This window comes from Harpegnathos saltator, unplaced genomic scaffold (assembly GCF_003227715.2).
Source record: "Harpegnathos saltator strain DR-91 unplaced genomic scaffold, Hsal_v8.6 scaffold111, whole genome shotgun sequence".
Lineage (NCBI taxonomy): Eukaryota > Metazoa > Arthropoda > Insecta > Hymenoptera > Formicidae > Harpegnathos > Harpegnathos saltator.
The window spans coordinates 445,798-457,944 of NW_020229886.1; the positions used below are offsets into that span (position 1 = coordinate 445,798).

At 41.3% G+C, this 12,147-nt stretch overlaps 1 protein-coding gene across 1 annotated transcript in view; it reads right to left on the reverse strand.

The window, feature by feature from the left end:
* Positions 1-2,007, reverse strand: part of LOC105180668 (ras-responsive element-binding protein 1) — a 28,372-nt gene extending 26,365 nt beyond the window's left edge. The window contains 1 exon segment of the mRNA XM_025301003.1: positions 1,094-2,007. Coding sequence (XP_025156788.1) covers positions 1,094-1,112 — 19 coding nt within the window. The 5' untranslated portion in view covers positions 1,113-2,007.
* Between the last annotated feature and the right edge of the window lie 10,140 nt (positions 2,008-12,147).

Sequence of the window (12,147 nt, forward strand, 5' to 3'; positions counted from 1 at the left end):
AGAGGATCCGGCCTCTTCGTTCTCGCTTTACCACTCGGGAGTGATGTTTGCATGCAGATTCAGAACTTTCTCGAAAGGACTCCGCGGATAAGGCGGTCCTTATCGGAAATCCTGCCGATGCATCATTACGAAGGTTAGAATTCAGACACGTCATCGTTGTGACGTGGTCCGACGTGACCTTTGACATTTCTAATCAACCCCCCGTCCGTCATTAGAGCGAGGAGCATTGATGAGCTCGTTCGTCATATATCGATCGCAGAATCGTTCTCGAGGAGGTGAGGATTCTCGAGTGTCGCTCGTTAAAAATCGCGCGCCACTTTTAGATAACATTTTTCACGCGCCTCGCGGTCGGTGCTTCCCCGCGTACGAAAATAAGATTGTAGCCGTCTCTTCGATATCCTTCTCAGCGCTACGCGCGTTCCGAGACACACACACACACACATACACGCGTGTACAGTCGCACGAGATTAAGAACGATCCCGGATATTACGCTCGTTTATCGCCCTTATCTCACGCGGAGGAGCGAATTCGATCGTCGAAGAATCTGATCCCGATACCGTCGAGATCACCCACACGAATATACAAACACAGAATTGCGTCACCAATACAATTGATATAATCTCGTTATCTCGTTATCTCGGCGAGCCTCGTTTACGGAGTCTTTCGCTTCGCTTTCGAGATCGGGCCTGAAGAAGACGCGTGAGTGTCGCGGCTAGGTGTTGTAAAATTTCACCTGACCGAAGCGCACACACACGCACGCACGCACAGAAATACGCACGGGTGTGTGTGTGTGTGTATGTGCGCACACACTTACACCTGTGCAGCCGAGATCGATACTCGAAAAACGATCAGGGAAAGACACTCGCCGTGAAGGAAACGCGCACCTCCCGCGTGAAGAGCGAAAGATCGACACGGAGAGGGATGAAGAAAATTGGTCGGACCAAGAACAACGAGAGAGCGAGAAGAAAGGGAGCAGGAAAATAGAAGAGAAAATATAAAAATGAAACAACGCGGAAAATGAGCCTGGAATAGGTCGCGCTCGCAGGGGCGTTCTCCCGCGACACGCCGTTTCCTCCCTCAAGTCAAGACTTACCCTTCTTCGCGTAATCCATGATTCCCGATGGCGGCGATCCGCTGCGGACCAACCGACTGGTAAGCTGGGTCCCGCGGGAGAGTTCACTCCTCCGGGATGTAAACTCCAACACCCAAACAACAGATCACAATTTTCCGCACTAGTCCATGCGATCGGCTCCCACAGCGCGGCCGACGCACTTTGATCCCGGAGTGACCCGGGACCCGGGACCCGAGGGGATGTTCCGGGAAAGCCCACGAGCTATTCGCTATTCCGACGATGCGACCCCAGCGGGCCGTCCGTGCGACGCATATCACCGGAGAGGAGAAGTATCGCGCAACGACGACGACGGCGGCGGTGACGGCTCCGGGCGACTGTTCTCTGCGCGCCGACGAACACGACTGACTGTCACGGCGATCGATCGCACTTCGTACTCTCTCTCTCTCTCTCTCTCTCTCTCTCGGTCTCTTCCTCTCTTGCACTCGGCTGACGCACCGCGACTCGGGTCTTCACAGCTCTGCATCCAGCCAGAGACTGAGGCACCGCGGCGAGACTTGGACTCCAGCTACGGAAGTGATCGTCAAACGAGAGGAACCTGAGCTCCGGCTCAGGAGTGGGGCCGACGGTAGGGTAGGAGCGAAAGGGGTGGGCGAGAGGGATGCGATCGGCTGTTTTGCATGGGTGGGAAGCGGGACGGCGGCGGGGCGAGCGCGAGAGAGAAGCGGCCGAGCGGAGACGGAGGAGCGCGGCGAGAGCGAGCGAGAGAGAGAGAGAGAAAGAGAGAGAGAGAGAGAGAGAGAGAGGGACCTCTCTCGGGGTCCATGAGAACAGGTCACCACGACAGGCCGACTCACCGCGCAGAAGTGAGACGACGCTTCTGATTCCTCTCAGCCTGTGCCGCTGCTCATCATCCCTTCCTTCCCATTGGTCCGACCCCTTACCGCACCCGTCCCCGTCCCGCCGGCCGCCCGCGTGCGGCTCGCGCTCTTCTGGCTCTCTTGCGGTCACCCCCACCACCACCACCGCCGGCGGACGGAGAGTCCCCCTGTCCGCAACCCTGCAGCCGACCGCTCACCGACTTCTGCTGGATATTTCTACGTGGGTACATGCACATTGGCGTCCTCCGGGTGCAAATATCCTGAGAGAGAGAGAGAGAGAGAGAGAGAGAGAGAGAGAGAGAGAGAGAGAGAGAGAGGGAAGGAGGACGTTCCCTCGCGAGTTTTTCATCTTTCGATGAGAAACTCGCAGCGGTCCCAACATTGTCAAGAATCTCTGATAGGGTTTCAGCGCGAATTAGCAGAGAGGCCTTCCTCGAGAGCAATAGGTGACCCTTTGACCCCGCGTGCTGAGCATACTTATGCAGCGGTCCACAGATATGTGGAATTATACATGAAGTGAGTTATACACTTGTGAATAGTTAGAAAAGGAAGAAATATTCTCCGCATGAATCGATCGACATCTTGCAGACGTCGAATCGTTGCGCGCGCGCGAGAGAGCTCAAAAGTCACGTTGGCCCTTGGCTCTACGCGTTCGGTCCGCGTAAAGTGCAATTCCCTAGCCTAACACGCCATAATGATGTTCGGGGAAATGATTTCATTGTTACTCGCGGGAAACCTCCATCTCCTGCGCGGAGGAGCGCGGCCCCCGCTTGCAGACGCCTATGCACAGGTACGTGTTTTCCAGCGGAGGAAACCTTCGCCCTTCTGCTCCCTCCAGCCGCCGCTTCCTCTCGCTCGCTCTCACGGCACGCGTCTCCTCTTTCCCTCAGCGCTGCTCCTCTGGTCCCCTCCGTGGCCTCTCGCTCCCTCTTTCGCCCGTTGCGCACGTCTTCGTCTGGCACGTCCCGGAGATCGTCTGGACGCGCGTCTCTTTGTCCGATACGATCCCCACCATCTTGCCCGAGTCTGTACCTATGCCGGCGCCGCGCCGAGCCATCATCATCATCGTCGGCCGGTGTATGTACCACACACGAACGTGACGACGCGATCGACTCGGCTCGAGCCGAGCCGAGTCGAGTCGGCGCCTGACGCATCTGCCACCCACACCCACTCTGCGAGACCACCCCTCGCCGATGGATCGCGCGCGCTGCATTGTCATCCACGTCCGACGACGCACTACCCTCCGCGGGAAAGAGGCGCTAGGCGAGTCCGCGGCTGCGATCCATCGATTTTCCACCTGATCTCCCTATCTCTAAAGCGGTTTACCCCCTCTCGCTCCCAGCGGCCGGTGTAATGGAATTACTCTGGGGTGGAGACGTGTTTTTGTGTTCTCGAAGAAATTCCGATGTTGCCAGACGCGATGTGCGTTCGTTAAGGTCATCTCAAGCTCATCGCGAGACGATCCGCATGGAGATTGATCCGACGAAGAAAAGAATTTCAGACGATCTCAACTCCTTAAGTTGTTAAAGACGGAGATGTCCGCGGAGAGAAAAGTGGCGCAAACCGTTGATGACGAAAATATCCATGCATTCTAAGAAAAATGTTTACAATGAAGCTATCATTAGTTTTGTCATTTTTATATTTGAAACTCTTCTTTCGAATTCGAAATCACCGGTTTAAAAAACGCTTGAGGACCAATTTTTATACTAATTGATAATAATTTAAAATCTTTTTTTGAATTTGAGAAATAGCGGCTTGAAGAAGTTCAATATTGCTTAACTCGATGTCTGCGCAAATTTAAGTTGCTGAATTTAAATTCGGGATCAAAATTGAACTGAACGACTTTTTCAATTTTCTTTCCGCCCTTTTGAAATTCGCAATTTCGACCTCGCGAATTTGAATTCAGTGACCCCGAAAACAAAAATATACTATTCCATTTGCTCTGTTACAAAATTTTTTTCTTTTTTTCGCGCGGATATTTCCGTCATTGACAGCTAAGAGGGTTTAAATGTGAGTTTCGATCGTGAATACCGTCGTAAATTCAGTGGGATGGAAATGAAAGCTCATTCGAAGTAATAGCGGTAACATCGCTACTGCAAGTCGCGAGAGCGAGTGTTTAGTTGAAAGTTGTTCAGTACTGTGAATTTAGATTATCTTCAAATCAGCTGGAGTAAAAGTAAGATAAATTGAGATAAAGTATAAAGTAGAAAGATACATTCTTCTTGGCACTTTGTTCCAATTATAAGTAAATCTCGATGCCATCTCGGTTTTAATGTCGTCTGATGCGAGCGACTAATGCGCAATGACGCAACGCGGAAACTATTTCAATGTTTTACACTTTTATAGGAATGTAGATCAAATTATCTGGGAAATGTCATTTTAGATAATTTTGTGAAGATAGCGCTTCAGCTTAAGAGATGCGGATGTGAGAATAATATACAAGGTGTATAAAAAGTACCGGAACGGTGAAATATCACAAAAACTAAGCATTTTAGAAAAAAATGTTTCAAATAAAAATTGTAGGGTTTCAAAAGATCTATTTATTGACATTATGAGTTTGACATTGGGTGGCGTCGCCAAAGTCAGGACAAGGTTATTTTGAATTTTTTAAATGGGATCCCCTATTTTTTATTACATATTCTTGTAGCCCTTCTTCAGACCTTTTTAAATCAATTTTCACGATTTAATACAATTTTTTCCATTTTGAGTAAGCAGTTTTGAGGTTATCGAGCTTTTTATGGTAAGATGTCCAGCCAGCGGCTGGAGCAATTTCGTGACTTGTATTTCAGACACATGTAATATTAAAAAGTAATACTAATGTACTAAATTTATAACAGCGCTAAAATTCACCTTCGAATTATTTTAAATCAATTTGCAATGAATTTGACTTGAAGTAGAACACATTACTTGTACATGATACGCTTTGTTTCGTACGGAAAAAATAAATGATTCTTCTTACTGATTTTCCTTTCTTTTATTGAATTATCGATTTTGTTATCTAATTAATACAAATTTCTGTTTATTGGATAAATCTTTTTGTTTCCTAGCTTATTCGTTAGACTTTACTTCTTCTTTTAGAGATTAACATTATTCTCAAACGCTTTTGTAAGAAGATGCTGTTTCAGGTTTTTATCATCGGTTAGTGCATTGTCAAACAATGAATGGTGAAAAATTTGAGCATTTGATACATTAATTGCGCTTTCAATTGCTAGTTTTCCTTTATGATCATCTTGCCTTAGCTGGCTGGATATTTCTTTGATTTTGGCTTGGCTGGCTGGATACTTCTTTGATCTTGCCTTACCTTGACCGCATACTTTCTTGATTTTGCTTTGGTTGGCTGAACATCTTATTATAAAAAGCTCGATAACTTCAAAACGGCTTACTCAAAGTGGAAAAAATTGTAGTGCTTTGAAAAGGTCTGAAAAAGGGTTACAAGAATATGTAATATGTGACAAAAAATAGGGGGTCCTATTTAAAAAATTCAAGGTGACCTTGTCCTGACCTTGGCGACGCTACCCAAGATCAAATTCATAATGTCAATAAGATTCATAATGTCAATAAGATTCATAATGTCAATAGATCTTTTGCAACCCTACAATTTTTATTTGAAACATTTTTTTCTAAAATGCTTAGTTTTTGTGATGTTCCATCGTCCCGGTACTTTTTATACATACCCTGTATATTTATATTATTCAAATAAAGAGATGAGTCGGCGTCAGAACTTTATCTGGCTGATTATTTATACATAATTTTATTTAGATAAGAATACACTCACAATACATTTTTTTTTATACGAATGAAGGTTCCTTCAGTTGGTTATAATGAGTATATTCCATTAACGATGGATTACGTTTTAGATTTACTCTTCGCTTTTGTATGGAAATATTCGCTCGACGATTCAAAGTGAAGAGGTTCGTACGAGTAAAAAAGTTATTCGGCTCTGTGACGATTTCGTCTATTTTCCGAATTTTGCTCGAAGAAACTTGGGGAGCATCAAAACTTAATCGATAATTCACTTTACTTATGAAAGATACAATTACAGAATCGTTAGAGATATATAGAGTGTCCGGAATCTTTTGAAAACAAATAATTCTGAAGATTAATCAGATCAAACTGCGAAGAAAAGTCAAGTAAAAATCGCAATTTTTTATAAAGTTATTAATTATTGAAGATGATCAAATCTAGAGGCTCTTTTAATTGTTAACTTGAAAATTTGCATACTTATTTGCAAAATGGTAAAAGATTTTTTTCTTCAGAATGACCTAACCTACAATTACATGACGGCTATTGTGCCTAGCGATAGGTTCAAGATTCAAAGTTCAATATATTCATATTTATCGCTAGACCAGATTATGATCAAAATTTCGAAAATTTTAAAACCAAAATTGGCATAACTTGACACATCTTGTCTACGAGCTTCACACGGAGGACCCCGCACCCAACATATGGATTTTCGTTCCCGACCAATTTTTCTAGAACTGACATCTGTTGTACTATATGACCGCCCGAGCAAAAATCTCCATGGAACCTAAATCTGAAAATTAATAATTATCGGAATACATAGAGGTGGAAAGTTTCGTTTTAGCCCTTATCATTGTCAGAAATCTGGCGGTAAATGGGATATGTTTATGTGTGTATATGTGCGCGTACGAGCGTGCGTGTGTGCGTGTGTGTGTGTATATATTCTAATTATTTATTGTTTATTTCCTTTTCCCTATTTTAATAATATTACTGTTTACAGATAATATTGTCCAAGTAATCTTTTGAAACCATCGTTTTTATGACTAATGCCGGTGTTTTTTTAAAAAAGTCGTTTTTAAGATTACTTCTCGATTGACATTTCGTAGTGAACAGCTTTTCACCAATCGTTTTACTGTTCGTGACGAATTATTGTCACGTATTCTCCAAAACAAGTCGTTTTCATGACTACTTCTCGAAACATGGTTGCAAGATACGAACACACGCACACACGCGGGCGGTCATATAGTACAACATATATCAGTTCCAGAAAAATTGGCCGGGAGCCAAAGTTCATATGTTGGGTGCGAGATCCTTTCGATGGGTCTAAAACGCATTTGTGCCCCTTTTAAACTCGTTTAACAAAATTAGCCTAAATTTCTTGCTTTGAAAGCTCCATTTTGCAATTTTTTTGTAAACTCACAATAATTCACAGTTTGCGCGACGAGGTTAGGTGAGTTCAAAACAATCGTCCTTTCCTCTTCCTCTCGTGGTTTGTTTTGAACGCAGACGCGCCAAATAGGATGACTTAAAATACGTAAAGACTTTCTGACTAACCTGATACAATCAGAAAGCGCTTTCGTAATAATTATTGAGACTAATTATGAGACGAGATGTTATTTGACAAATAAAAGGTGGCTCGTATAGTGGCACTATGGTTCACCGATAAGTCATATGAGACTCATGAAATTCCGGCACATAAAGTGTTAATAACATCACAGGTTCTGTCATAGCTTATCACAGAACCTTTTTTATCATTTATGACTCCTGTAAAGATCCAAATTGGTGTCCATAGAAGAATCTGTAAGTTCTTTTGAGCGCAACTCACTCGAAACGAATGGTGATTTACTCGAGAAGTGATAGGAGAGATACCGCTACTTGAAATCATAAGAATGAACGTTTAACTCAAACTTGGAATGAATTCTTCGTAAGTACACATTAACCTCTCACCTTGACACATAATTATTTTCTACTTGCGTAGGACATATGTATTTATTTCTCACCAAACTAAAGTTTCATTTTACACTCGTCGTTTTTAATTTGTGGTTATTTAATTAAATTTCCTTTCTTATTTTCTTTTAAATATTTTTGCATTCAGTAATCTGTATATTTTATCCCCTCGCCACAGCGCTCTTAGAAGATAAACCTTAGGATAACAATAAATAGAACTCTATTTATTTATCTATATATTTATATATATTATATATTTATATATTTAAGTCAACACTCAATGAAAACGAAAATATATCTCTGTTAATTTGATATTCTCGATACAGAAAATTCAAATGAGAGTCATGTCAGAATTTAAGCGTTAATTAGATGCTAATTTAATGCTGTATCTCCGATTTTACTCGATTTGAGCAGCTTCATAAGAATTTGCATTTAAAAATATGCATGCGGTTAAAGTTTCTTTGTTGAAAAAAATAAATGAAAAAATAAATTTAGCGGAATTGAGTTATTGTAAAAAACTGTGTAACTGTAAAAAAGGCCAAAAAGTTCCAAACAAAGTGGAGAATTGCTGAGAATAAATATTGATTTCTGAAATGATTTTTAGCTACTCTGACAAGCCATATGTAATCCAAAAATAATAAAAAAAATATAATACGAAACAAAAATTTCTCTATAAGTGATTTGTATAATGTGAACTAATTTCCTGAATTAAAATTGCTACTTAAACATATTTTTAGAATTAAAAAATTCAGAAAAATTGAGAAATTTAGATTGAAAAATCTAGGAATCTTCGAAGGAGAAAATGGCTGGCTAAGATAAAGAAAATATCCAGTCAGCAACATGGAAATCTCCGTCAATCCACCGTTCGAGCGGATTGTAACAGTCACCGTCTTGTCATCCGAAGCAGTCGTCCGACACAAAGAGATCGGACACACCGTTTGCCACGGTACTTCCTCCGCAACTTCCTGACGCACGCACCACGAGGCGCACGTGCCGCAACAGCCGGCGACGACGACGTCGCCGCCGGCGCTCGTATTCGTGCGCACTCGCACTAAGAAAAAGACTTCTGTTGTCATAATAAATTAACTGTTTCATAATTGTATGGGGAACAAATTAAACAGTTACCGCAACAAATCACTTTTCGTTATTTGTAATTTTAACAAATATACATCGCTGGAGATGCAAATCATATGCTTGTTGGATGTACAACCTTTAATAAAAAGAAGAGCAAAGTCGTAATATACACGATGTCGAGGGTTTTTTTGGAAACGAAGATTAATCAGATCAAATTGAGAAGAAAAGTCACGTACCATTTTGCAAAAATCGTAATAATTGTTAAGTTATTAATAATTGAAAATGACCACATTTAGAAGCTTTTTAATTGATAACTTGAAAATCTGTGTACTTATTTGCAAAATGGTAAAGGACTTTTTCGTTCAGAATGATCTAACTTACAATTATATGGCGGCTATCGCGGCTAGCGACAGGTTCAAGATTTAAGTTTCAAAGCTCAATATACTCATATTTATCGCTAGATACAATAGTTGTCATATAATTGTAAGTTAAGTCATTTTGAACAAAAAAGTTCTTTACCATTCTGAACAAAAAAGTTCTTTACCATTTTGCAAATAAGTACGCAAATTTTCAAGTTATCAATTAAAGGAGCTTCTAGATGTGGTCATGTTTAATCATTAATAACTTAATAACTATTGTGATTTTTGCAAATGGTACATGACTTTTCTTCTCAGTTTGATCTGATTAATCTTTACAATTTTTCGTTTCTCGGACACCCTGTAGATAAAAGCATCTTTTAAAGTAATTTATAAGCTTTTTTAAGTGCCTGACTTTTTTCTAGAAATAATTTGCACTAATTCACGTCTTACTAATGGTTTTTAGGATCGCTGATTATGAATCTGTAGTCAAAATTTCAAAATTCAAAATAGCGAATCCAATATGGCGAACCAAAAGGTAAAATTTTCTTGGATTTGAATAAAATTCATATTCCAGAGATTTTTAGGGTCGCTGATTATGAATCTGTAGTCAAAATTCCAAAGTTAAAAATGACGAATTCAATATGCATAGCGTGCAAAGTTCCACTTTATTCCATTCCGTGCTTCAAAAAATTCCACAAAATGTGAATAAAATTGAATCGACCTTTTTTATTTACATTTTGTCAACGATATTAAATATGACTATATTGAATTTGAAAATTTTGACTTCAAATTCGTTATCAGCGACTCAAAAAACCTCTGAAAAATGAGTTTCACTCAAATCCAAAAAAATTTCACATTTTGATTCGCCATATTGAATCCGCTATTTTCAAATTAAGTAACAATTTTGTTTCATATAGCCCTTACGTTGACCTCCAAAATGAGCCCAGGAAGAACTTGCTATCTTAATTTTTGTGAAATATATATATATATATATTTTTTTTTCACTTTTATCCTATTTTACGAGTATTTGACGAGATATGCAGATTGGAGGATGAAACTAACAAGGGTCTCCTAAAGGGCGTTGATTTTTGTGTGAAGAGTCTTATTTTTCCTCCTTAAAATCAGCTCAAGAAGAAGTCGCTATCTTTATTTTTGTGGGAGATATGAATGTTGGAATTTCTGGGACATATATGTCCCATTAGGTACGAAAGAGTTAAGTAGGTGCGGATTACTTTTACAGACTCTTTTATTGATAAAAGTAATAGTAAAAGTTTACAGTACAAGCCTTTAAATGTATATCCTCTTTAACTTTACGTAACCTTATCTAATAGTTTACTAATTTTATGTAATATGTCGTACTAAAAATAAAGATTGATGCAATAATGCGTTGCTCTATTTCTTTCCCCGAATTCTTGCAAAATACACGCACACAGGATTATTATTTCGTTAACCTATCTCTACCAATGTTTGATTAAATGTAATGGAGCTACATTTGAATTATCTGATAATTATGATACGCGCTAGTGTAGCATAATGTGCTTTCATCAAGTATTCTACATATTTTGCTATACATTATACGTTATTGGTGATGAAGAATTGATACAACTGATTTGCTTATACACAATTTCTAACCTTTACTCGTATTCTGTATCGCCAACAAATAAACAATTTATAATTTGTCGGATCAACATAGCAATACCATTTGTTCCTGTTATAAAATTGTTGGTTAGAGCAACAAATCATAAGTAACAAATCATTCGTTACCACAACGGGGTCATTTGCCGTCTCACATTAACGAACCATCTGTTGCGGTTACTTATTTCGTTAACCGAATTTTTCTCACTGCGGGAAAATCGACAATAGCGCGGTACTCGAGCCGCGCGAAGAGACCTACCGCTAACATGGCAATTTCACCGATAAGATGCAAGGTCAGCGGCATCGGACGGATGACCGAGCGTTAAAATTTCATAGATAGCGTACGCGCTCGAACTCGCGTAGCGTCGAGACGCGCGATGCGCCATTTACAATCCCGATAAAGTCGCAGGAAAGAAAGAGAGAGAGAGCGAGAGAGAGAGAGAGAGAGAGAGAGAGAGAGAGAGAGAGAGAGAGAGAGAGAGAGAGAGAGGACACACGTTTCATATGGAATTCGTAAGAGCTTCTGTTATTAGCCTGGCGTGTTTCGTGATCGCCTCAGTCTCCGTGGCAAATGCATGCGCATTTGTCAACGGAGAGACACATTTGAAAGTAATCAGCTCCGCTCGCTGAAAATTTAACATAAGGATTTTCATATTCGCACTCTCTCTCTCTCTCTCTCTCTCTCTCTCTCTCTCTCTCTCTCTCTCTCTCTCTCTCTCTTTCTTTCTGTCTCTCCGGAGAGTGTGCGCGATGTCGGACCGAAATCTTGTCTCATATATTCCCGACCTAGAGAACCGCGAGACAGAGTGGGAAAAGATGCTCTCGATCGCGAGTTTCCTCTCCCTTCTGCTCCCCCTTCTGCTCTCGCATACTTCTTCCAGAGAAGTGCGCTCGACTTATCGCGTCTGTCTAAATTACCGCATATGACTCGAGCTCATTAGCCTGCAAATGCCTCTCTCTAACTCCATTAAACTTGCACGGCAAACTTGCCGGGACGGGGAAGAGAGGAACATTCTCTACGGCGAGCGATAGTAAAAATTCGGCCATGAGAGCGAACGTTTTGCTGGAACTTAGGGTGGACTTTTGGCCCGTACGATGGAACGTTTCGATCGACCGGAATGAATTCGTTCTAGTGACGATGGAGAACGCGCTTTGTTGCGACACGGTTTAGGCAATAAATCTTCGTCGAGCTATCGACGGCCGATCGGTACATTAATCGCTTATGTTGGAAGCTGAAACGTCGGTGTAGCAGCTGCGACGGAGGAGTCAAGAGGAACACCGGAATTTTTCATGACTCTTATCTATCAGATAAAAGCGCCATAAAGGGCTAATGTTTACACTGGGTAATTTGCCGCGTCCTTTATTTCATTGTGTCTAAATCTTGGTCGTTTTATGATCAAGAGATTCGTTCTTTAACCCTTCGCGTTGGCATTTAATCGAT